Raw genomic sequence first — 25,733 nt, 5'->3', positions numbered from 1 at the left:
AACACGTACCTGTAATCCCGACGCAGGTCCAGTACAGATCACCTCAGCTGAGCTCAGTCACGCCGGACGCTACTCGTGCACAGCGAAGAACGCTGCAGGCTCCACCCAACGCCACGTGCAGCTCACGGTGCTAGGTAAGAAACCCCTCCAGACACCATGTCAGGTTTATTGCTTTGGTGCTTTTCATACTGTAGTTTTGTTTAATTATCTTCGTTTATTCACTATTTCATGACTTTTTGTCATTTATACAGAGAAATGTTGTTGTCAGACTTCGATTTTGTTTGGATCCTGAAACTTGGTCATGGAGGATATTGAGCAAAAATTAATTTGTGAGCTGTATTCCAATGCTTATGTTCCCAATAGAGCTGTAGTGACATGTGTAGAAATCTCGATGTGATATTGCCAAAGCACTTGGATAACAAGTTAATAAATCTCAATAATTGATATTTTCATCATCATTCTGAACATTGGCCTTTTCCTGCTTCCCCTCAGAGCTCCCAGTGATCCAGTCCCACCCACCAACCCTGGATGTTATCCTCAATAACCCTGTCACTCTGCCCTGCTGGGCCACAGGCTCACCCAGGCCCACCATCAACTGGCAGAAGGAGGGAATCAACATCCCCACCACAGGTACTTGGTCCCCTCTATGTGGGTCAGTGATGTGTAAGCAGTCAGATGTTACATGCTTTGCTTTTCGTCAGGTGGCAGTTTCACCGTGCTGCCTAATGGAAGTCTGCAGATCTCCAAGGCTTCTGTGTCAGACTCTGGTACTTACATATGTGTGGCTCAAAACCCGGCGGGCACAGCACTGGGGAAGACCAAACTCAAAGTACAAGGTAGGTCACAGATCTATTTACTGTATGTTGTAGCACCATTTCATCGTCTGGCAATAACAGTTGACAGACACAGGTCCTGAATACAGTAAAAATGGAGATTTACACACTTTATTTCCATGATACATAAATTATTTTACTTATTTCTAGAACATTTCCCCTGCCTTTTGTTTGACAGTCTTAAACAGACCCTGATTCTTTACTGATATGGCCACATGGTGACATCATGTGATTCCTCTGTCCCTGCAGTCCCTCCTAGGATCAGCTCAGAGACCCAGAAGTACCTGGCGCCCGTGGACTCCTCTGTGATGCTGCAGTGCCAGGCCGACGGCTCCCCCCCTCCCTCTGTCACGTGGCACAAAGACGGGCAGCCGCTCAGCCAGTCGGTGCGCCAGCGGGTTCTCAGCTCAGGCTCTCTGCAGATCGCCTTCATCCAACCCAGTGACACCGGGCGCTACACGTGCACGGCAGCCAACGCAGCGGGAACAGTCAGCCTGGAGATGAGCCTCACTGTGCAGAGTACGTTTCAGTCATTTAGCTATTTGAAACAACACACTACTTTCTATGTTAAATTAATAAAACTGATTTAAGTGCATTTGCATTTACTGCAGGATAGCTAGAATAATACCTTTTACTTTTTTTGCTGTATGGTATTTTCTCATTTGTGCCATAAAGGGATTAATTTCATTTGCCACAAACTCTGACCCACTGGCTCAAAATGTAAAATGTATCCTTTTTGATTGTATAGTTCATTAAAACCATAAGTAGAATTTTTCTTTAGGGATTAATGTGATATTTAAAGATGTACCCTCTTCCCTGTGCAGTCCCTCCTTCGATCCGGGGCGGAGAGCCGGAGGTGGCGGTGGTGGAGAACAGTCAGGCCCAGCTGATGTGTGTGGCGGAGGGGGTTCCTCAGCCCAGCCTGTCCTGGGAGAAGGATGGCAGCGCCCTCAGTGAAACCACAGGGGAGTACACCATCCTGCCGTCTGGAGAGCTGGTGATAGACATTGCTCAGGTAGGGAAACAAAAAATACAACTAATTCTTTCTCTATTTCTTATTTTTGTAGATTCATAAATTGACTTAGCTGATCCATGCTTCCTCCCCTCTTCATCTCATCCTCTTCATCTCCCCTCTGCACCAGCCTGATGACGAAGGCTCTTATACGTGTGTTGCCACTAATGCAGTCGGGCAGGACAGTCACACGGTCGCCCTGTCGGTTCACACCCACCCTGTCTTCACTGAGCTGCTCGGGGACGTGGCCCTCAACAAGGGAGAGCGCCTCCTTCTGGCCTGTGGGGTCAGTGGCGTCCCAGCACCCAGAATCACATGGGTGTTCAACAACAACATCGTCCCAGGTTAGAGAGCAGCTCTGTTCTTTAGGCAAATCACAGAGAGATGTGGCTGAATGTCATGGATTAGAATCAATCACTCAAATTACCTTCTCTCGCATTTTCAATAGTTCACTATGATCAGATGAACGGCCACAGTGAGCTGGTGATAGAGAGAGTGAGTAAAGACGATTCTGGCACTTACACCTGCGTGGCAGAAAACAACGTGGGAAACATCAAGTCTCTGGGATTCGTGTACGTTAAAGGTAAAACCATGAAAACTCAGAATCAGATCCTTTAATAATGTCCAGGCAAATGTGTGTGACTTAGTTTGTTGTGTCTGCCTTCAGAGCCTCCGATCCTCGATGGGGATCTCCACTCCAACCGGATCGAACCTCTGGGCGGCAACGCCATCCTGAACTGTGAGGTCCGGGGAGACCCCCTGCCGACCATCCAGTGGAGCAAAGGGGGGATCAACATCCAGATCAGCAACCGAATCCGTCAGATGGACAATGGCTCTCTGGCCATCTATGGCACAGTGGTAGGGAAACTATGAGAGTTGGACATTTGAGTTGTTGTACTTTGTTTAGATTTTGTTTCTAAATAACTGTGATAATGAAATGTTACGCAGGGGGAAGATGCCGGCAACTACATGTGTGTGGCAACAAATGATGCTGGCGTCGTGGAAAGAAGTGTCACACTAACCTTGCAGAGTAAGTGTCAGTGCTATTTACATTAGATCGATCAAGTAAAACATTTGAATGACATTATCTGGGTTATTTCTTCAAGATTCCCCATGTTTAATAACTCAATTTGATGTGCACAGCGAGTGGAATTTACCTTTAAATACTTTAAATCACACGTTCCCACCTTCTTCCTCCAGGTGCACCCACCATCATCGTGGAGCCAGTTGAGACGGTGGTGGATGCCGGCACCACGGTCCTGCTCAAGTGCCAGGCAGAGGGTGAGCCCACGCCCAAGATAGAGTGGTCCCGCCAGGGGCGCCCGCTGCTGGCCACCGACCGCTTCTCCACCCTGTCCAACGGCTCCCTCAGGATCAGCAGCGTCCAGAAGGAGGACACGTCGGAATATGAATGTGTGGCCAGAAACCTACTTGGGTCTGTGCTGGTCAGGGTCACACTCACCGTACGAGGTGAGCACTGCATGGGTAGTTTTCATTCTAAATCTATATTGAGCCAGCTTCTATTTGAACCTACAACAAATGTTCCAAGAGGGGATTGTTTTCTTTCACTGAAATCACAGTCTCATCTCATCTCATCGTCATCCGCTTATCCGGGGTCGGGTCGCGGGGGGAGCAGCTCAAGCAGGGGGCCCCAGACTTCCCTTTCCCGGGCCACATTGACCAGCTCTGACGGGGGGATCCCGAGGCGTTCCCAGGCCAGTGTTGAGATATAATCTCTCCACCTAGTCCTGGGTCTTCCCCGAGGTCTCCTCCCCACTGGACGTGCCTGAAACACCTCCCAAGGGAGGCGCCCAGTGGGCATCCTTACCAGATGCCCGAACCACCTCAGCTGACTCCTTTCTAAGTAAAGGAGCAGCGGCTCTAATCCGAGTCCCTCACGGATGACTGAGCTTCTCACCCTATCTCTAAGGGAGACGCCAGCCACCCTTCTGAGAAAACTCATCTCGGCCGCTTGTACCCGCGATCTCGTCCTTTCGGTCATCACCCAGCCCTCATGACCATAGGTGAGGATAGGAACGAAGATCGACCTGTAGATCGAGAGCTTTGCCTTGCGGCTCAACTCTCTTTTCGTTACAACGGTGCGGTAAAGCGAACGCAATACCGCCCCCGCTGCTCCGATTCTCCGGCCAATCTCACGCTCCATAGTACCCTCACTCGCGAACAAGACCCCGAGGTACTTGAACTCCTTCACTTGGGCTAAGGACTCATTTCCTACCCGGAGTAAGCAATCCATCGGTTTCCTGCTAAGAGTCATGGCCTCAGATTTAGCGGTGCTGATCCTCATCCCAGCCGCTTCACACTCGGCCGCCAGCCGATCCAGTGAGTGCTGAAGGTCACAAGCCGATGATCCAATGAGGACCACATCATCCGCAAAAAGCAGTGACGAGATCCTCAGACCACCGAACTGCAACCCCTCCCCACCACGACTACGCCTCGATATCCTGTCCATGTATATCACAAACAGGATTGGTGACAAGGCGCAGCCCTGGCGGAGACCAGCACCCACTGAGAACGAAACTGACTGGCTGCCGAGGACCCGAACACAGCTCTCGCTTTGGGAGTACAGGGATTGGATGGCCCTGAGGAGAGACCCCCTTACCCCATACTCCCGCAGCACCTCCCACAGTTTCTCCCGGGGGACCCGGTCATACGCCTTCTCCAGATCCACAAAACACAAGTGGACCGGATGGGCATACTCCCAGGCCCCCTCCAGGATCCTTGCGAGAGTGAAGAGCTGGTCCGTAGTTCCACGTCCGGGGCGAAAACCGCATTGTTCCTCTTCAATCTGAGGTTCGACGATCGGCCGAACCCTCCTTTCCAGCACCTTGGAGTAGACTTTACCAGGGAGGCTGAGAAGTGTGATACCCCGATAATTGGTACACACTCTCTGGTCCCCCTTTTTGAACAGGGGAACCACCACCCCGGTTTGCCACTCCTTTGGCACTGTACCCGACTCCCACGCGATGTTGAATAGGCGTGTCAACCATGACAGCCCCTCAACACCCAGAGCCTTTAGCATTTCTGGCTGGATCTCATCAATCCCTGGGGCTTTGCCACTGCGGAGATGTTTGACTACCTCAGTGACCTCCACCAGGGAAATTGACGACGAAACACCATCAACCTCGAGCTCTGCCTCCAACATAGAGGGCGTGTTATTCGGATTCAGGAGTTCCTCAAAGTGTTCCTTCCAACGTCCGACGACCTCCTCAGTTGAGGTCAACAGAGTCCCATCCTTACTGTACACAGCTTGGATGGTTCCCCGTTTCCCCCTCCTGAGGTGCCGGATAGTCTTCCAGAAACACTTTGGTGCCGACCGAAAGTCCTTCTCCATGACCTCTCCGAACTTCTCCCACACCCGCTGCTTAGCCTCCGACTCGGCAGCAGCTGCAGCCCTTCGGGCCTGTCGGTACCCTGCAACCGAGTCAGGAGTCCTCCAGGATATCATATCCCGGAAGGCCTCCTTCTTCAATCGGACGGCTTCCCTGACCACCGGTGTCCACCACGGTGTCCGAGGGTTACCGCCCCTTGAGGAACCTAAGACCCTGAGGCCACAGCTAGCCGCCGCAGCTTCAGCAATGGAGGCTTTGAACACCGCCCACTCCGGCTCAATGTCCCCAACCTCCACAGGAATGCCAGAAAAACTCCGCCGGAGGTGTGAGTTGAAGATACCTAGGACGGGGGCCTCCTCCAGACGTTCCCAGTTCACCCGCACTACTCGTTTGGGCTTACCAGGTCTATCCGGAAATTTCCCCCATTCCCTGATCCAACTCACAACCAGATGGTGGTCGGTTGACAGTTCCGCCCCTCTCTTTACCCGAGTGTCCAAAACATGCGGCCTCAGATCAGATGACACGATCACAAAATCGATCATTGATCTTCGGCCTAGGGTACTCTGGTACCAGGTACACTTATGAGCACCCTTATGTTCGAACATGGTGTTTGTTATGGATAATCCATGACTAGCACAGAAGTCCAATAACAAACGACCGCTCGGGTTCAGATCAGGGAGGCCGTTCCTCCCCACCACGCCTCTCCAGGTGTCTCCATCGTTGCCCACGTGGGCGTTGAAGTCACCCAGCAGAACTACGGAGTCCCCTACTGGAGCCCCATGCAGGACTCCATTCAGGGTCTCCAAGAAGGCCGAGTACTCTGAGCTGCTGTTTGGTGCATACGCACAAACAACAGTCAGAGTTTTCCCCCCTACAACCCTTAGGCGCAGGGAGGCGACCCTCTCGTCTACCGGGGTAAACTCCAACACCGCGGCGCTCAGCCGGGGATTTATGAGTATCCCCACACCCGCCCGGCGCCTCACGCCCTTGGCAACTCCGGAGAAGAATAGAGTCCAACCCTTATCCAGGAGTACGGTACCAGAGCCGAGACTGTGCGTGGAGGTAAGCCCCACCAGATCTAACTGGTAGCGCTCCACCTCCCTCACAAGCTCCGGTTCCTTTCCCCACAGCGAGGTGACGTTCCACGTCCCCAGAGCCAGATTCTGCCGCCCGGGTCTGGTCCGTCGAGACCCCTGACCTTCGCTGCCACCCATGTGGCTGCGCACCCGACCCCAACGGGTCTTCCCACAGGTGGTGGGCCCATGAGATGAAGAGAGGGGGGGTGCCACGTAGTTTGTTCGGGCTGTGCCCGACCGGGCTCCGTGGCAAACCCGGCCACCAGGCGCTCGCCATCGAGCCCTCCGTCTGGGCCTAGCTCCAGACGGGGGCCCCGGGCTTCCTCCGGGCTGGGTCCCATCTCCTCTTGTATCGATATTCATTGAGGGTTTTTTAACCATTCTTAGTCTGGCCCCTCACCTGAGACCACTCTGCCATGAGAGACCCTACCAGGAGCACAAGGCTCCAGACAACACAGCCCTCAGGTTCACAGGGACACGCAAACCTCTCCACCACGATAAGGTGACGGTTCCAGGAGAGGGAAATCACAGTTAAAGAAATGTAATAAAAGTTTGATGGAGAAAACACTCAGTCATCTTCTTTATCCTCCAAAGAGAAAACAAAAGGAAACTAAAAGTATCCTGTGTTGATGTGTTCTTTGTTTTCCAGTGCATGGGGGCTTCTCAGAGTGGGCAGAGTGGGGTCCTTGCAGTGTTTCCTGTGGTGTCGGGGCTCAGAAGAGGCAGAGGCAGTGTAACAACCCTCTACCTGCCAATGGAGGGCGCCACTGTGCCGGACTGGAGACAGAAACACGAGGTTGTCAGGGAAAACCTTGTCCAGGTGAGAATTATTTTAGGCACGAGAGGATTAGACGCTCTTCTTTCAGGCTGTGTGCCAGGGGTGCATGCCTCAATAAGACCTGTAACTGTGTCCCTCTTTAGTGGATGGTAACTGGTCAGACTGGTCCCTCTGGGAGGAGTGTTCTCGTACGTGCGGTCAGGGCAACAGAACCCGGGTCCGGACCTGCAGTGACCCTCCAGTTCAGCATGGGGGGAGGCCGTGTGAGGGGAAGGCAGTGGAGGTCATCATGTGCAGCGTCAGGCCTTGTCCAGGTGAAAGACCTTTTCTACAGCTGCAGCCAAAAATATCAGCTGTTGTATGATGGGCTGCAACTGACATGAATGTTTTATCTATTATATCTTGATTGCATCATAAAAAAAGTCATAAAAAACTCAATAAACAAGCTTTATTCGAGATTTCATTTGGCTTGATGCTCAATAAATAAGCTTTATACATATGTGTGTATTCTTGCAGTGTCAGGTAACTGGGGCTCTTGGCTTCCTTGGAGCCAGTGCAGTGAGACCTGTGGTAAGGGCATGCAGTCCCGGATCAGACTGTGCAACAACCCTCCTCCTGCCTTCGAGGGGCCTCAGTGTGAGGGCACAGACACCCAGACACAAGTGTGCAAGGAGAGGCCTTGTCCCGGTGAGAGCTCAGGAATTGTAGACCAAAGGAGTTTTCAGGCCATATCCACATGTCTGTTCCCCAGTGGATGTAAATCCGGTTTCAAATATTAAATCCTCACTTTCTTCTTTATCCTCCAGTGGATGGGAAGTTTTCGTCCTGGGTGAGCTGGGGAGCCTGCAGTGTTTCCTGCGGAGGCGGAACCAGACAGAGGACACGCCTCTGTGCCAGCCCCGCCCCTCAGCATGGTGGCCGGCAGTGCGAGGGCAACGACGTGCATATTGACTTCTGTAACAGCGACCCGTGTCCCAGTGAGTAGACTTTACTTCTACTGGATTTGCCGAAAGCAGCATATTTTATATATATATATATTTTTTTGTTTATATTATTTGTATTTATGCCTGGTTGCTCTGCCCCACATCTGACATTTTGCCCTTATTTCCTGACAGTCAGTGGTAACTGGGGTCCTTGGAGTAGCTGGGGCGGCTGTAGCAAGACGTGCAATGGAGGTCAGATGAGACGCTACCGGACGTGTGACAACCCCAGACCTGCCAATGGCGGGAGAGCCTGTGCAGGGGCAGACACACAGATACAGAGATGCAGCACAGCAAACTGCCCCGGTGAGTCCACACGTGTACAGCTGTGAACACCGCCCCTGCTGGGTGTGTGTTTCCCTGCAACGTGTGTGTTGCTGACTTGTTCATTTCTGGGCTGTACCATCACAGTGGATGGTAACTGGGGCTCCTGGCAGCCGTGGGGAGAATGCTCGGCGTCCTGTGGAGGTGGAGAGAGAACCCGCGTCCGTCTCTGTAACAGCCCGTCTTCTAGCAACAGCGGGCGCCTGTGTCCGGGTGACTCCTCCCAGCTGTCCAAGTGTAACACGCCGGCCTGCCCAGGTAAGTCACAAATACTGCATATGTGTGTGTGTGGGTCATTAACACTTGATGATACCGTATGTCTCCCTGTCAGGCGGGCCCCAGACGGCCCGAGGGAGCATCATAGGGAACATCAACGATATTGAGTTTGGCATCGCCATCCTCAACTCCACCATCACAGACAGCAAGTCCGGGGGCAGAATCATCAAGGCCACTATCTCTAACATCCCAAGGACTTTAGGTCAGCTTCACTTCTTGATTTTATAACTTCTGTTATCAAGCTGCGTTTCCTGATTTCCTGTTGTTGTGATGCTGCTCAGTTTATATATATCGTCATTGTTGTTGTACAGTCTTTTGAATTATTGTTAAACGTTCTGCAGGAACTTTTCAAATTATTCCTGGAAATAAAATTTCTAATTATCTTTAGTGAAAACGTGACTTTAAACTTTTGATACCTGCCTTTACAGAAGTAGTAAATCTATTCTCCTCCGTTTTTTATTAAATCTCATCTACCACTGAAATCCTTTTATATTTAAGGTCCTGCAATGAGGAAGCTCATCTCCATCCTGAATCCGGTTTACTGGACCACGGCACAAGAAGTGGGCGGGGCCGTGAACGGCTACACGCTGACAGGAGGCGTCTTCAGGAGGGAGACACAGGTGGAGTTCGCTACAGGTAAGAGTGGACGTGGGTCTAAATACTCAGAGTGGGTCCAGTCATTCGTCTGTTAACTGTGTGATGATGTTGATGTTCAGCATCAGTGTTGAAATGTGACACATCTCGTTTCTAGGTGAGATCCTGAGGATGACCCACATTTCCAGAGGCCTGGACTCGGATGGAGCGTTGCTATTGGACATCGTAGTGAACGGACACATCTTACAGTTGCCCTCACATGCTGACATCAGCATCAAGGTACAGAAATAATCAATGTAGGTGATACGGTCTTGTGTCCGGTTTTAGAAAATGACAAAAGTTGCTTGGAGGCCGCCTCACCTCCCTGTGTTCCCTGCAGGACTACACAGAGGACTACATCCAGACCGGCCCGGGGCAGCTGTACGCTCTGTCCACTCGCATGTTCAGCATCGACCGGCAGAGCGTGCCCTACTCCTGGAACCACACCATCTCCTACGACGTGTCCAAGGGCAAGATGCCTTACCTGGTGGAGATGCTGCACGCCACGGCCATCAACGCTCAATACCACCCTCTGGAGGAGGTGTTGGAGTACAGCATCCAAGCTGTCATCACAAAAGGTGAGGATACTACTACTATGTATTTTTGTTGTTTCACAAACTGAACCTAAGTGTATTGATGAACTGTTGATGTGATTCCAGGTGATCGTAGTAACCAGTGTCCTCAGGGATTCACTCTGGTGACGGCTGGGCCCTATTGTGCAGGTAATGTCTGTTTATGAAGATTGATGATAGATGATTGAACTGCTTATTCTGGACTCTCTGATTGTGTGATGAAATCTGTTCCGATTATTGTGTTTTTATATATTATTAATTTGCTGTAGATGAGAACGAGTGTGAGGTCGGGAACCCCTGCTCTCACACCTGCCACAACTCCATGGGCAGCTACTACTGCTCCTGTCCCCGAGGCCTCACCATCTCAGCTGATGGCAGGAGCTGTCAGGGTACACAATACACACACTCACACACACACACACACACACACACACACTCTTGTACTTCTATCTTGGTGAGGAAAACCTTAACTACACACCTAAATGCCAAACCCTGACCCTCACCTAAGTCTAACTCTAATCCCAAAACCAAGTCTTAAAACTTTCCAAATATATATACTCACGAATATATAAGTACAAGTACACACTCACACTCACAGTACTCGTTGTCTATCCGCTGCTCTCCCCTCTCTTAGACATTGACGAGTGTTCACTGGGCGGTAACGTGTGTCACGACGGAGAGGACTGCGAGAACACCATTGGTTCCTACCGGTGTGTCATGCGTTGTGGGCGTGGCTTCAGGAGAACAGCCGACGGTCTCAGCTGCACAGGTACGTCAACACGCTTCACTGATCACCGGGGCGGGGGGGGGGGGTCTGCCATGAATGTTCCTAATCCTCACGTTGTCCTCTGCTGCTCAGATGTGAACGAGTGTCAGGAGTCTCATCCCTGTAATCAGCACTGTCTCAACACCATCGGCAGTTACCGCTGCGCCTGCGAACCGGGATTTCAACTCAGGAACCGACGCTGCGTTGGTGAGATTCCGGCTTCGCCTCTGATCTTCAATATTAAAGCAACACCGTGCAACTTTAAACTGAGCAGCAGCGCCCCCTGCAGTCACACACGAATTCTATTGGGATCCGTGTCCTAGTTTCCTAGAGAGAGAAAATCACTCTTTTGCCCAGAGCTCTGACACTGAACTGAAATACAACTGATTCGTGGATATTACCCATGATGCCTTGCTCCCTGATCCAGAAGAGATGCTGTTGTAACAAATACATGAAACACTGTTTAGAATTATTACTATTTGAAAATTTGCCCCGGATACAAATGCTGGATTTGAACTGATGTACAATGCAGCATTGCTCTTGAACTATAACACATTTAATGAATTATTATTACTATAATTGTTGTTTTTTTATATCCTAGAAGAAATTACTCTGCCTTTATTTCTGCTCTTACGATCGTGCCACTTCTCCTTTCTCTCTTTCCCCCTCAGATATAAACGAGTGCAGACAGAGGGTCTGTCGTTCAGATCAGCAGTGTAAGAACACACGGGGGGGTTACACCTGTATCGACCTGTGTCCCAGCGGTATGACCAAAGGAGCCAATGGGACGTGTGTAGGTGAGTAATGTTAGTAAGTTGGACAGAATCAGCTGATGGACAAATGTGAAAATAACACAGACTCTGAGAGATTTCAGTCATGGGGTTAACACACTGATCTGTGCTGTCTGTTGTCTGTTGTCTGTTGTAGACATCGATGAGTGCAGGGATGGAACCCACCAGTGCAGATACAACCAGATCTGCGAGAACACCAGAGGCAGCTACCACTGCACGTGTCCTCGTGGCTACAGATCTCAGGGAGTGGGACGGGCCTGTGTCGGTACGTACCAGCTTCATGTTTCCTTTACACTGAGTCACCGACTCATCAGTGATGGACAAAGAAAACAGTCCTGTTAAGAGACCACATTTAAATTCAGCAGATCTGGAGTTTTATTGGGATTTGCACCAAATTACATTTTCTAAATATCAAATCAAGATTCAGGAATTATTCCCAGAATGTGAAAATGTCTAAAGAACTTCGGTAGTTTTCCCATTATCCTGCAGAAAAAAACATAAAAATATAATAGACAGGGTTTAAAACATAATGTCCTTGACAGGGTTAATAATTGATGACATAATAAAACTGCTTCTTTAGTGTGGATTAGCTCAGTACTGCTCACTGCTCACAGTCTAATGTGTAACTGTGTTTAATTGAGGATACTCAGCGTCGGCCAGCAGTTTGAAACACTTCTGCTCTGCTCAGCTTTCTTGCTTCTGCCTCCTCCTCCTCCTCTCTCTCTGTGTGGGTGACTCACTCCTGTTGAATAATAACCTCCTCTGCAGCCTAGTTCAGTTATCAGATCCTGCTGCTCGCTCGCTTGCTTCCATCTTTAAAACGCTGCATCTGAAACGGCTTGTTAACTCCTAACAATCAATGCCAAGGCCTTTTTCTTCATTGCAGAGATCTAATGCATGGTGTTCTACTATCCCAGGGTTCTAAGTGTCCTCGTCCACACTGTCAGATAAGAGTCAGGGTGAGAGAGGACTCCGGGGAGGGAACCTGAAAGAGAACGGTTCCTCCTTTTGAAACACACGGACATAAAAAGACCAGCACCACCAGCTCACAGCTCTGTCTCTCACTCTGTTTCCTTTCCCTCTTCTCCAACGTCCCCACTATGTGTGAATCTGGCTATTTCCTGGTGTCGCTTTGTAATGGCATACATCCCCCCCCCCCCCCCCGTGACATCATTAACCCGGGACGTTGATGTCTGTCTTTGTCAAACAGCTGTTCATGTGTATCTCACAAACGACCTGATGTCATTTCTCTACATGAAATGTTGAAGTTTATTTTCCTTCAAACCTCTTTTGATATGATGAGATCAAATCAGTCTCTCATTCAAATTCCACAAGTGTTTTGATAGTGTCGATACATTTCTGTCTCAGAGACGTGGAAATGTACAGTGGGGTCATTAACATATCCCCTTTCTCCCCCCCCCCCCTCATCCTCATCTCTCTCCTCTGTTTTCATGGCCTGCACCATTTCATATCTCCTTTTTCATTTCCCCTCCTCTCTCTCTCCCTCTTTCTATCGATTATTATTTGTGTACCTGTTCTTCTTCTCCTCTGTCACTCTGTCTTGTACCGGTGCTGGTCTTTCTTTGTGCTGAGGGCAGACATAAATGAGTGCGAGCGGCTTCCTCAGCCCTGTGCCCACCAGTGCGTCAACACCCCGGGCAGCTTCAAGTGCACCTGCCCGCCGGGGCGCCACCTGCTGGGCGACGGCAAATCCTGCGCCGGCCTGGAGCGTCTGCCCAGCTATGAAAGTTACTCGTACGGCTACCGCACGTCTCAGTCGTCCCCCGAGCGCAGCGCCTACCAGCAGCTGTACCACAACCTGGCCTCTCAGAGCTACCACTCCTACGCGGCCGCCTCCAGGGGGCGCTACAGGAGCCGTAGCCGCAGAGAGACTCGCGCACAATCCGCACGGCTCGGCGCCCTCGCGTGTCAGCAAGGGTTTGAGTCCAGGGGTGGCCGCTGCTTAGGTAACTATGGAGGACAGGCAGGGATGAGATGAGGGAGAGACGCTTCACTGCTGATTCAGGGTTTGTCGTGAATATGAACTGGGAGCTTGAAATGGGTTTTAATCCTCTTTGTGTGTGTTTGTGTGTGTGTGTGTGTCACCGTCAGACATCAATGAGTGCGAGGTGAGGGACGCCTGTCAACACGAGTGTGTGAACACACCTGGGAGCCACAGGTGTCTCTGTCCTACTGGTTACCGCCTCATGACCAACGGCAAAACCTGTCAAGGTGAGAAGCACCACCCACCTCCTGGAGCTGCCCCCCTAACACACACACACACACACACATCATCAGGGGGAATCATTCGGAAGTTCACTGCACTGAAGTGTCTGTGATCATCTCTATTCCGTACCCACAGATATCGACGAGTGCCTGGAGCAGAACATCCAGTGTGGAGCGAACCGAATGTGCTTCAACATGAGAGGAAGTTACCAGTGCATCGACACGCCCTGTCCGCCCAACTACCAGAGGGATCAGGCCACCGGGTAAACCTCCTCAGAGACATCAATCGTTTAGGAAAAGAACCGTTTAGACGCACACAGTGAAGTAATTCTCCAGTCTCGTCTTGAGAGTTCAATATTTCTGGGATGATTTTAAGAGGATTAGTCAAATTCCTGATCAGACTTTCCCCACCAGCAGAATAGAAAACGCTTTCATCTCTTCTACCTGCAGTAACTGAGCCATGGAATCTACAAACACTTTGATTCAAACATCTCTGGAGATGATTCCACATAGGCAGCTCCATCCAACCTTTACAATAAACTGTGGAAGATGTAAAATACCTGCGTTCCTCTTGAGACACACTCCTGTACTGATATATAAATATTTTCTTTATTTTTTACTCTATGTATAAGTTGCCAAACTTGGTTGAGCTTTCCCTCAAGACTCTCATCTCACTAAGCAACACATATTTTTTTAGGTTTTTATTAAATTTAACTTGATTTAATTGAATTTCATTTACTTTATTTATTGTTTAGATTTTGAATGATTAAACTACAGTGAACATATTCTTCTGGTTCTTTTTAAAGTTGTTTTTTTTAATTGAACATCCTCTTAAACCGAACCTCCCTCTGTGGTGCAGGTTCTGCCTGAAGAACTGCCCCCCCAACGACCTGGAGTGCACGCTGAGCCCGTACGCCCTGGAGTACAAGCTGCTGTCCCTTCCCTTCGGCATCGCGGCCAATCAGGACCTCATCCGGCTGGTGGCCTACACGCAGGACGGCGTGATGCACCGCCGCACCACCTTCATCGTGGTGGACGAGGACGCCTCGCTGCCCTTCGCCCTGCGGGACGAGAACCTGAAGGGGGTGCTGTTCACCACGCGGGCGCTGCGGGAGCCCCACACGTACCGCATGAAGGTCCGAGCCCTCTCCTACAGCGAGGACGGAGGCATCGAGTACCAGACCACCTTCATCGTCTACATCGCCGTCTCTGCCTACCCCTACTGAGAGCACTTTAAAACCACGTGACACTGAGGCGTGGTGTGGGCGTGTGAGTGGTCGTGGACAAGAAGCCACATCATTGAACAGACTGCAAAGAGACTCATTGTGAGCAGCACACAGCCCTGAAGACACGAGGAGGTAGAGAGAGGAACCAGCAGCAGGATGAAGCTCAGATCCACGTTAACCTCACTTCAGTCTTTTAGGACTGTTCTTCAAATATTTCATATTTTGCCCCCTCCTGATTTATTTATAACACAAACCAGATTTTTGTTTTGCTCCTGGAAGCCAAAGCGTCCACCGTCCACCTCGGGCTCAGAGAGAAGGCCTCGGCCCCGATTAGGAAATCTGTGCTCGTCTCTTATTTACATCTACCTAGTAACTTATTGGGAAAGTGCTTGAACAGGAAACAGTTCCCTTGTTTGTTTATGCAGTGACGGCCGCTGCTCATCGTGAAGACGGGGAACTCGAGGGTCACGTGTTCTACAGCCTCAGGTAGCGACCCCTCGTACACCCGGTGCATCAGTTAGAACCCCCCCCCCTCCAGTCAATCAGTCCACTGATTATTACATCACGAGTCACGCTCCAACCAGTAGTTGATACCAAGATGTATTTTATTTTTATGACTTGTACATACGTGTTGTTTTTCTCATAATGTATTGCCATACTGTACTTAATCTATCCATTTTTTTTATAAAAAATGTAATAAATGAATATACACTGAAATCCTGTGTGATGTGTGTCTGCAGCTGCTCATCGTAAAAAGAGCATGGAATCTAATATGTCATTATTACACTCCTGGTTTTATCACACTTAGAATTACAATTAAGAATCAATCCAAGGAACCAATCTCAAACCTGGAGCCTCTTTGCTGTCAGGAGGCGGTGCTTAACACTGGGCCACCGTGCCGCCCAAAGATACTTACACCAAAGTGTAAAGCTAAAGAATTAAAGTGCTATAATGCCAAAAGCTGGCATTTGACTGGACGTTTTAGTTTTTCCTGCAAAAAAATATTTTACATTTCAACGTTCAAGCCTCAATTTACTTTGTGAAAAGTACTAATTAACTTCTTAACATGAAAGTCAAGATGAAAGAAAAGGAAATTGTCTGAAAACAGAAATCTCCAAATTTCCTGGGTACTGGAGTAAAAAGTCTTAAAACTTCAGTTCAGCTATTACTTCAACTATGATAATCATTACACTCCTGCTCTCTAGTGCAACCATCTACTCTCAAATCATTAATGGGTGACTTATATTCACAATACTCAGTGTGTGCATATAAAACACAATCAAACATCTCCACACAGTTCTGATCGGCATTCATAACTTTTATTCATTTTTTTGTCAAAAAAGCACAAACATAAAAAAGGACTTGTTAATATTATTGAGTAAGGCAGTTTGTACATCGGTGTGTTTTGCTTGGTCCTCGGCTGGAGGAGCAACTCTGCCTAGAAGAACATGAAGCAGGAGAAGTTCTGCTTTGTGTTCTCGTGTAAAAAGAAACTGTTACTGCATTAGAAAACCTCTCTAACGTCTCGGTGCATCGACTCTGAAGAAACTGAACTGAATATCCACTGGTGAAAAACACACCAAGGATTTTGAGTTTTTTTTTTAAAGTAACATCCATGATTAACTTTCACGCAGTGTTTGATTGAAAATGAGCAAAGGACACCAACACATCATGTTTAGCTGAATTATTGTGTTGAGGATTTTCACACAACATCAAATGTTTGAATTGTAACACACTGCTTTTGAGCTTCATGTGTTTCATATGAACATGGTTCTAACTCAAGCAAAGTAACATCATTTGGCAACAGACACAATCCACCTGATAAGGCAGATGACACTTTCCAGTTTCTCCTGACTATATAAAATACATGGGAATTTAAAGTATATATATCGTAACAGTATGATTTCTACTGCAAGACAATACTGGGTGTGGAGGATTTCATATTAAAATCCTTTGGCGTGAAATTCAACAGATTCGATACAAAAATCACAGCAAACGTACAAAAGACGATTATGAAATGCTCGAGAAAATACTCAAAGTCTCAAAAACGGGATCATGCAAACAATTTAAAATCAATTCAAACTCGCTCTCTTTTTAAAAAGACACCAAAATATTAATATTATTATCTTCACCTCTCCTGGAAAGCAAGCATGCCATGTTTTTTAACACTAAACCTGGTATTTCATTTCAGTTGAGTGGGGGTTATGGCCTCAAGGCAAAATAACAATACTGTAAAACAGAAATGAAAACGTATAATCCTACATGATCCTTTCTGTTGAATATCAGAGTAAAAACAGTCCTAGAGAGTTGGCTCAGGGTGATGTCATTTTTCCTGGAAGCAGAGCAAACAGCTCCTGTGAGCCGCGGCAGAGCGTCGCACATTAACAGGATGGAGGGACCGGTGGAGTGGGATTAATAAAGAGTGGTGCTGGAGATGCATCGTGGGTAATAATCCTTAACTAGGGCAGCAGGCGGTGTGAAAGGGCGGCCGGGTGGATGGATCACAACGGAGCTCCCCCTCCCCTCCGCTCCTCCCCTCCCCGGGGGAGAGGGACGACCCCCGTGAGCAAATCCACCACCCTCCATCTTTGACTGTGCTTTTCAGGACCCCCCCCCCCCCGCCGCCACTCAAGTGTAACAGTGAGACGCAGCGGGGGGGGGGGGGGGGGGATTTACTGACTGTTTTTTTTTTTATTATTCCATCAGGAAGGAAGGTTTTCCTGAGTGAGACGAAGCAGAAGCTGAACTCCACCCGGACACACAGAGGGTGTGTTTGGGTGGAGGTCTCATGCTGAGAGTGGAGGTGGTTTTCATAACAGTGGTTCTCAACCTTTTAGGTTTGTGATCATTTTAAAAACGAAGGGGGTCGACTTGTGAATCCTTGTTACTTGAACATTTGTCTACTTGGAACAAAGACAGAAGTGTTTCCTTGTTGTATTTGAAGTATTCTAGAGGTTGATACAGGAAATGATCCAGTAATTCAACCAAAAATTTAGATTAGAAGAGATTTTTCAAAAACATACAGGATTTCTGTTTATCGGGAGATTTTGTTCTGTTTCTAACCTTATTAATGGTTTTGTGAGCCCTCAGATTTATATCACAGCCCTCAGGTTGGGAACCACTGGTGTATAAACTGAACACATTGTACGGGACTGGCACAGACACAGAGTTTAAGAGAAGTTACCTGTAGCACCCTGTGAGGATTTACTCGGTTGTGATCATGCATAGGAAGAAACAAGAAAACCCATTTTTAACACGACGTGACCCAGATCATATGATTTTCTTTTCAGTCACATTGTGTTAAAAAAGCAGTTTTTCCATTTTAGCTCCCTATGTCATGTGTATTATTACATGAACAGTACAGTGACATGCTCCACTTGCATCTATCAGTGATGTGGACTGAACCGATCCTCTGTTCCTCTGTTAGACCGTCTTCCTCGCTGTTAGAACCCGCACGATGCTGCCCACCCCTCCAGCTGCCAGAGCCTGGAGACACACGGGAAGATGAGTTTCAGTTGATCTGCAGCAGCTTGTCACTTTTCAGAAAGATCATATTTTTGGGGATTAACCATCATTATTCTTCTGTGAACATCGCAAAGCTGTTATTACTTTTCTTTGACACGTTACAGTACAATGATGGCGTCATCTTCACTTCCTTCCACTATTCAGAAATATAACTAAAAGCTCTAACTCAGAGAGACAGGGTTGGATTGGTGCGTCCACAAAATCAATCATCCCAAACTCCTCAGTCCCTTCGTGATTGTCTGGGACAGTGAAGTGAACGTTTACCTTCTCGTGCCACTGCAGCAGGACGGCGCTGCTGTTCTCCGACGGCTTCTCGAAGCCCTTGTAGATGTATTTCATCAGCAGGTCCACGCCGTTCTTGTCCAGAGACTGCACCCCCTTCTCGATGTCACTGCTCTTGAAGGCAGTGAGCACCTTGAGCACCAGACCCTCAGCGCGCTCCTGGAACAGAGAGGGGAGAGGTGAAACCCTGAGCTGCTGGTCCAGAGAACTTGGATGTTTTCCCAATCAGGTGCATACGTTCACATTTTAGTTTGATTATCAGTCGACTACCATCGTGACTCCACACTAACAAATGTTTAAAATCACCACAGGTCTGCAGAAGACCAACAAACAAAGATCAATATCTCGGATGGTTGTTTGCAGGAAATCACTTCAGAGTTAGGAAAGTTGAGGAATAAAACCAGTCCCACCTTGACGTTCTGGTTCTTGGTGTTGATTGGTGGGTTCTTCAGAACGGCGAGTAGAGCCTCTGTGAGGTTTCCTGTGCAGGGTTGGGTTAAGGATGCACAGCAGCAAAGATGGAATTCACAACATCACAATATTGACTACACGCTCAAGCTCCACCCATTAATGATGGAGGATAAAAGTTCCTATTCAGGCAAAAAGAGAAGCAAGACGTTCAACAGGAACTAAGAGTCAGTACAATTGGACGATTTAGACAAAAATAAAGTGAGTAACTTCCCGTCAGTCGTTTCAGTGACAGTGTTTCTCCTCTGAGATGCGGACGTGGGTCAGTAGAACACAAAAGTACAAACACAAACTTTGAACGATTTCTCAAACGTGTCCTGCTGAAGCTCTATAGTAGTGTCGACACAACTTTAAAATGCATTTTAAAGCAGCTTTCACAATTCAACTTTAAAATGCTTTTTTTTACAAAGAACACGGCCTGTTCGATTAGAGAAGAATGGTTTTCTTTAAGTGTTCGTGTTCTGAGTTTTGTATTTGTAAGACTTGAACTAAAAAATGTGTCTGTCCTGAACTTCTCCTGCACCAAGGAGGGCGGTAACTGTCTGATTCAATGAGGAAGTCAACACTTCCCTACCTTATAAGGCCTGTAAGTCTGACACCCTCGTCTCAGCAGCTCAACAAACACGTCTCTGTAGATAAAATATCTGTAAGGACATCTGTGAGAATACTAATATTAATTTTCACTGCACGGTTTGGCACCGCTTGGCAAAGTTTCCCACCGGATCCTCTGATGAGGCTGCGTTAGACGCTCCTGTCAAGAATTAAGGCCGGAGGGGACATGACCTTTGACATCAGGTCCCCAAACCCTCTGGGATAGTTAACCAAACATCCCTGTCTGTTTTGGATTATATGATCTGTTGTACTGGGACTGACTGGGACACAGCTCTTACACATCAGTCAGGTGTTTCCCTCAGTCCCATTGACATTGGTTGGACTCGGATCCTTAGATCCAGTGAAGGAAAATCTTAACGCTCCCGCTTACAATGACATTTTGGACGATTTAGGATATTTTTCTGTTGTTTTATTATCTTTAAAGACGTGTTCGCTAGTTACGTCAATTGTACTGGATTTGGCTGCAAAGCTGTTTACCCCTGAAACTCCAGATGTATTTTATAGAACTCAAACACTTCCCCTGTCACCTCCATCTGCACAGCGGTGAGTCGATGATGAGTACATTTTCATTTTTGTGTGAATTAACCCTTCATTTCCCATGGATTTAGTATGAGAGGTCATACAAGCTCCTATGGGTGTGTGTAGGTGTCCCAATACCTTTTCCATTTTTAAGTTATGTGGTATTTTGCTTGCCTTTGATACTTTCTATAGTTGTTATACAAATAAATATCATTATATGAGATCATGAGTACACAGAGAACCTGTACTTCCCTTATGTACTTATACGATCATAAGTACACCCACTGTACTTCCCTGTCTGAGGATGAGAAGCGAAACATCTTCAGGAAACACAAGCGAGTCCAGTGGTCTGTGGAAACACTGTACAACTAGATTCACAGTACTTTAAATCAGGGTATCGTTACACGGACCGTGTACTAAAACACATATACTGTACACACACACACAGGCTGAGGAGGAGAGGGGGAGCAGAAATCCCTGGAATGTGACTGTCAGGCAGGTCCGGACAGTGACCGGCCTGCAGCAGCCTGACGCCCCTTCACACAGACACCGACACGAACCTGCAGGATCCACCTAAGCCCCGGACCCCCAGTGTGTGTTACCAGTGTGTGTCTGTAACTGTGTGTGTGTCTGTGTGTGTGACGGGCACCGTGTGAAGGATATTGTCTGATGAGGGAGTCCACCTCCGCCTCGTCCGGACCCAGCTGGTTGTCTCCTCCGTCCTCCTCGTCCACGAACTTGTTCTCGTCGTACTCGTCCACGTCCACGCGCCGGAAAGCTTTCGCCGACATGTCGCGTCTCAGGTTTTTTTTTATTTTGTTATTCCAAAACCGAAATGTCTCTAAATAAAAATGAAGAAACGTGTCAGAGCTTCTGCTTCACGCGTCTGTCACTCACAGCGTCCCGCTCTTCTTCTTCTCCTCTCCTCCGCGACGTCTAGGTGAGGGGCTGTGCGCGCGCTGTGGCCATCCAGTGGGAAGGTCCGGAACTGCAGGTCACCGACTGCGTCTACTCGTGTCCGCCACCAGAGGGCGATCAAACCTCATGAATACACTATGAATGAAGATAGTGTGTGAGAGAGAGAGAGAGAGAGAGAGGGAGAGAGAGAGAGAGAGAGGGAGAGAGAGAGAGGGAGAGAGAGAGAGAGACTCAATGATTCAAAAGTATGAAAAAGACAGTTGAATCCAATTTCTATCACCATTTTTTCTTTTTGCATTAACAGTCTAATGTATTTATTGATATTTGATACAAAAACAACACGTTTAATTACATGTTGTACTATGTTTTGAGTACTTAATATCCTGCATACTTATATGCACTGTCTACTTATATGTTTTACACCAGAGATCAGAGAGAAACAGCATTTCAACCCCATCTTTGTCCTGTACAGAGCAGAACTGACAATAAAGTTGATTTTAAAAAACTAAATCACAAACACCACATCTATGACAGAAACTAACTTGAAATGAAGATAACATTTCATAACTGATTTCTGTGCATCTGATAGATTTATATTTTATGTAATTAATACTCAAATCCTTGGGCCATGAGTCAGTGACAATATTTATTTACACTGTGAACAAAAAAGTCCCAAATCATAGGTTTTATGTTCTTAATTAAATCCTTTTATTTATTATTCGGCTCCATATATGTTCTTGCAGAACCAGCCATCGTGTTTCTAGTAACATGCTACTGACCCCTGCTCTAATGTATTCATACATGATACGTAAAACCAAACAATATAAGAATATATAAAAAAACATCATATATGAATCTGAATAATCAAATATTTTTCAGTTGCACACAATGAAACATGTCATTCCAACATAGTGAAAACCATTTTAAAAACAAAGAACATTATTCTAAGGCGCAGGATCATTAGAAAATGGATGAAGATTATTCCCTTCACCTGAAGAATATTAAAAACTATGGTCATAATACTCATTATAATAATTACAATCCATGTCTTATTATTTACTTTCAAGCTTCAAAGCTTTTCACATATTCATTTACAAAATATCCACAGTTTTGAAGAAACGCTACATCCAGACACTATAACTGTATTTTGTGCTGGGCACAGAGAACCTTAACTGTTAAGATATTTATTTAAACACAGAGTTTAACATCTTTTTTTTTACATTTATAACACACAGTTAAAAACACAGTTCACGTATAATAGACAAGAGAGTTTCCCGTGTGGCATTCAGAAAACTTGAGTCTCTACATGACTGGGCCTAATGCCGTATCTGAGGAGATGTAAGGTTTTCTCTTTCAGACTAAACAATGCACACACTCACATGCCCTCACATGCACTCACATGCACACACATAAACACACAGGGTCCAGTGTTTGATAAATCTGCATATTTTTCACCCTGACGTTTGCACGGTCATTTAATCTGATGATAAGACCCAGACACAACTGCTTTGGTGATGAAATCTGGGTTTTATCTGGATCCCCACACAAGCAGAAGCTACCAGTGTGTGTGTGTGTGTGTGTGTGTGTGTGTGTGTGTGTGTGTGTGTGTGTGTGTGTGTGTGTGTATGTGTGTGTGTGTGGGTGGGTGTGTGAGTGTGTGTATGTGTATGCTGAGTCACTCTCTCTGCGGACCAGTTCACTGCTGTGGTGGATGTATTTATTGAACTGGGCCAGTAACGGGTGGTCTGTGGCGGTCAGCACGCGGCTCTGTGATGTCAGGGTTTCCCTGCGTCACGCGACGCTGCATTCTTCTCCTCTTTGCAGGAAACTAAAAACACTTTCCACACACTCATCTCTGTTTAAATCGGCCAGACAATTTGGAATAAACACAAAAAAAGTCACATTTGCCTGCAAAACCAATCGTTTTAGCCCCAAAACTAACATGAGGTCATTTCGAGTTCCAGCTCCTGTGATGTTGCTGTGGGTAACGGACCCACCAGTCCGTGGCCCACACTGGCACCAGTTGCTTAACTTTGTATAAACTGGGATTTTTTGATTTCCCTTATCTGTGACCTGCTGACCCTTCCTCTGGAGGGGAGACGATACCACTGGCTAATGGTTTTCCCAGTGAAGGCCTCACACACACACACACACACACACACACACACACACACACACACACACACAAATACACACACACACACACACACACACACATACCATATGAGATCCAGGAAGGATGTTTCATTATGAGATAGTGTTGCTCACTACACTGGGCATGTTTGCGTAGGGCATAAGAATAGTAAGATTATGGTTGTGAAACTGTGGAATGTTATTTAACTTCCCCAAACACACACACTCACACACACACACACACACACAAAAAACACACACACACATACACACACACACACACTCACACACACTCACTGCTCAAATCTCTCTTAGCCCCCTTAAGACACTTTCTCTTCCATGTCTCTCTCTTTCTTCCTTCCACTCCCACACACACAGACACACACGGTTACACACACACAGACACAAGAGCTTTGCGTGCATTGGTCATGAGTGTCCTTGTTTGTGGGCTTTGTCGAGCGCCCCAGCCCGACTGAACTATGTGAATGACTCAGCAAAGGATGCAGGCGCATACATGACCTTCACGTGAGTGTGCAAATTGACAACAAGCCCTGGAAAGTTTCAATATGGAGACCGTTTGGCCCTTTCTCCTGCTGTACCATGCACACACACACACACACACACACACACACACACACACACACACATACAGACACACTGTGCGGAGGGGATGAGACTCCAAACATCTTAATAAAAACTGTCGACGTGTCTCTGTGGATTTAATGTCAGAGCAAATCTGCAGGGCACTGGGCCAGGTGCTTCCGTGCCAGAGGAGAGGACTAACATCAGAGCTAAGTATCCTGAGCACATAATTAGCGCTCTCCCAGGAGAGGAACATTGCTCTTGGATGATGGTTTAATTGGGGAATGTAATGATTTAGCGGGTGCTGCGTTGGAGCAGGTCTTCGGGCCGATGGAGACTGTGGGTGGCTTCTTCCTCTGGGGGGGTGAAAGTGGTTCTGGATTTTCGTTTTTGATCGCGTCACACTGAGCTTAAAGTCACTTATTCAGAGCCGGTTGGGATTACTGGTGAAGTGGCTCTGAGGCAGAGTGAAGCTGTGAGTCAGCATCAGACTCTTGACTGAAAATGATGCAAGTTCGATGAAACGCACATTGAAAAATATTACTTCCATTGAATAAAAGATCATATTACAGGTGGAGATGTTTTTGGTTTTAATCTGCATGGTCTCTGGGGGATCTGCTTTTTAGATTTTCTTTCCTGTTGTGTACTCACAAAATGATTCTTCGTGTCACAAAAAAACTCCAGAATGAATCACACATTCACAGGGTGAGTGGGACCCATTCATTTAGTTTACCAGGTGTAAAGACAATTTGAGATTTCTGCCTCTCACCAAAATACTGTGGCGGTAAATGCAACTGCTCAGGAACACACGCTTGAATGGTCTCTCAGAGATTTGCATGTCTACAGATGACATCTGAGGAACTAACCCTAACCCTGTAATTAATGGTGGCTTTGTAATTGTTGAACTAATCCTTTAAACTGACAAATTAAGTACATGTTAGTGTAGCGTAGTCTAACTTACCTGCACAGGTACATCGTCTTTCATATGAAATGTGTTTGGGATAATGACACACACTATCTATTGACCAGTTAAACCAAAGCCTGCGGACATTTGAAGTTGTTTGGATGTTTAGCAACTTTCTCCAGCTTTTTATTCAATTCATTATTTTTTGATTTGATGGGTATAATGAACGATACTAAACGGCTGATTGACCGAAATTAACATAAATTAAAAAAGATTTTCTCACTTGACTCTGGGGTGCGTGACATTTATTCTGTGTGGCTCACATGTTTGAAAACTTGTATTCAAAACTAAACAGGAACTTGTTTATCATCTTCTCAGAATCGATATCCTCTCAAGATTAATCGTCAGAACGGGGAAGTTGTAAATTCTCAAGGAAGCGGCCCCCGATGAGAACTGCTGATAGCAAATGTATTGTCACAGTAAACACCCAGAGAAACCGAGTCCTGGCCGGCTGAGTGATGTGGGTGGGCTGCGCTCGGGGCGTCGCTGCAGGTGGAGACAGGGCCTGTTGCTTTAGTGCTGACAGCTCGTTTTAATGCTAAGTTTCTGAATCCAGGCTGTGTGAGTTTCACCATGTGTCATCAGCACTTACATACCTTTCATTTCAGTGACAGTGTTACAAAGTGTAACCGTTACAGAGTGCAACTGTCAACACTCACTTAAAAGCTTTTTGATCCTATTGATTTGCAGCTGATTTGTGATAATACCACTGACGGAAATAAATCCAGTCTGAGTTGATATTCTGCCAAAGGGACAAAACCAAGCATCACACATTTCACCTCTGTGATAGATGAGGCCTGCAGTCACTGAGACGCACACGTGACAGGCTTCATGGGACGATTTGAAAATCTATGTTTCAAACATGCTGACGCTGCAACCTGCTCCTT

The 25,733-nt window shown here is 47.2% G+C and overlaps 2 protein-coding genes across 2 annotated transcripts in view; one reads left to right on the top strand and one right to left on the bottom strand.

Moving 5' to 3' along the window:
- The window catches only part of hmcn1 (hemicentin 1), a 77,295-nt gene extending 61,754 nt beyond the window's left edge, over nt 1–15,541 (top strand). The window contains exons 78-107 of the mRNA XM_053430487.1: nt 27–134; nt 493–630; nt 702–836; nt 1,083–1,352; nt 1,658–1,848; nt 1,976–2,189; nt 2,294–2,428; nt 2,513–2,703; nt 2,794–2,875; nt 3,046–3,315; nt 6,921–7,091; nt 7,193–7,363; nt 7,566–7,736; nt 7,856–8,026; nt 8,165–8,335; nt 8,441–8,611; nt 8,685–8,831; nt 9,128–9,265; nt 9,381–9,502; nt 9,603–9,840; nt 9,922–9,984; nt 10,104–10,223; nt 10,469–10,603; nt 10,694–10,807; nt 11,272–11,397; nt 11,528–11,656; nt 12,990–13,358; nt 13,504–13,623; nt 13,754–13,880; nt 14,477–15,541. Coding sequence (XP_053286462.1) covers nt 27–134; nt 493–630; nt 702–836; nt 1,083–1,352; nt 1,658–1,848; nt 1,976–2,189; nt 2,294–2,428; nt 2,513–2,703; nt 2,794–2,875; nt 3,046–3,315; nt 6,921–7,091; nt 7,193–7,363; nt 7,566–7,736; nt 7,856–8,026; nt 8,165–8,335; nt 8,441–8,611; nt 8,685–8,831; nt 9,128–9,265; nt 9,381–9,502; nt 9,603–9,840; nt 9,922–9,984; nt 10,104–10,223; nt 10,469–10,603; nt 10,694–10,807; nt 11,272–11,397; nt 11,528–11,656; nt 12,990–13,358; nt 13,504–13,623; nt 13,754–13,880; nt 14,477–14,843 — 5,075 coding nt within the window. The 3' untranslated portion in view covers nt 14,844–15,541. The remainder of the gene's footprint in view (nt 1–26; nt 135–492; nt 631–701; nt 837–1,082; nt 1,353–1,657; nt 1,849–1,975; nt 2,190–2,293; nt 2,429–2,512; nt 2,704–2,793; nt 2,876–3,045; nt 3,316–6,920; nt 7,092–7,192; nt 7,364–7,565; nt 7,737–7,855; nt 8,027–8,164; nt 8,336–8,440; nt 8,612–8,684; nt 8,832–9,127; nt 9,266–9,380; nt 9,503–9,602; nt 9,841–9,921; nt 9,985–10,103; nt 10,224–10,468; nt 10,604–10,693; nt 10,808–11,271; nt 11,398–11,527; nt 11,657–12,989; nt 13,359–13,503; nt 13,624–13,753; nt 13,881–14,476) is intronic.
- Nucleotides 15,542–16,140: 599 nt separating this feature from the next.
- On the bottom strand, nt 16,141–21,192 carry arpc5b (actin related protein 2/3 complex, subunit 5B). The gene is made up of 4 exons (XM_053430485.1): nt 20,913–21,192; nt 19,061–19,133; nt 18,633–18,809; nt 16,141–18,329 (listed from the first exon to the last, which is right to left on the bottom strand). Exons 1-4 carry the CDS (start codon nt 21,038–21,040, stop codon nt 18,267–18,269), a joined length of 441 nt encoding a protein of 146 aa, XP_053286460.1. The 5' UTR covers nt 21,041–21,192; the 3' UTR covers nt 16,141–18,266.
- Between the last annotated feature and the right edge of the window lie 4,541 nt (nt 21,193–25,733).

This window comes from Pleuronectes platessa, chromosome 9, assembly GCF_947347685.1.
Source record: "Pleuronectes platessa chromosome 9, fPlePla1.1, whole genome shotgun sequence".
NCBI classification, from domain to species: Eukaryota; Metazoa; Chordata; class Actinopteri; order Pleuronectiformes; family Pleuronectidae; genus Pleuronectes; species Pleuronectes platessa.
Note: the sequence above shows the minus strand (reverse complement) of the source record. Positions and strands in the feature narration are given on the sequence as shown.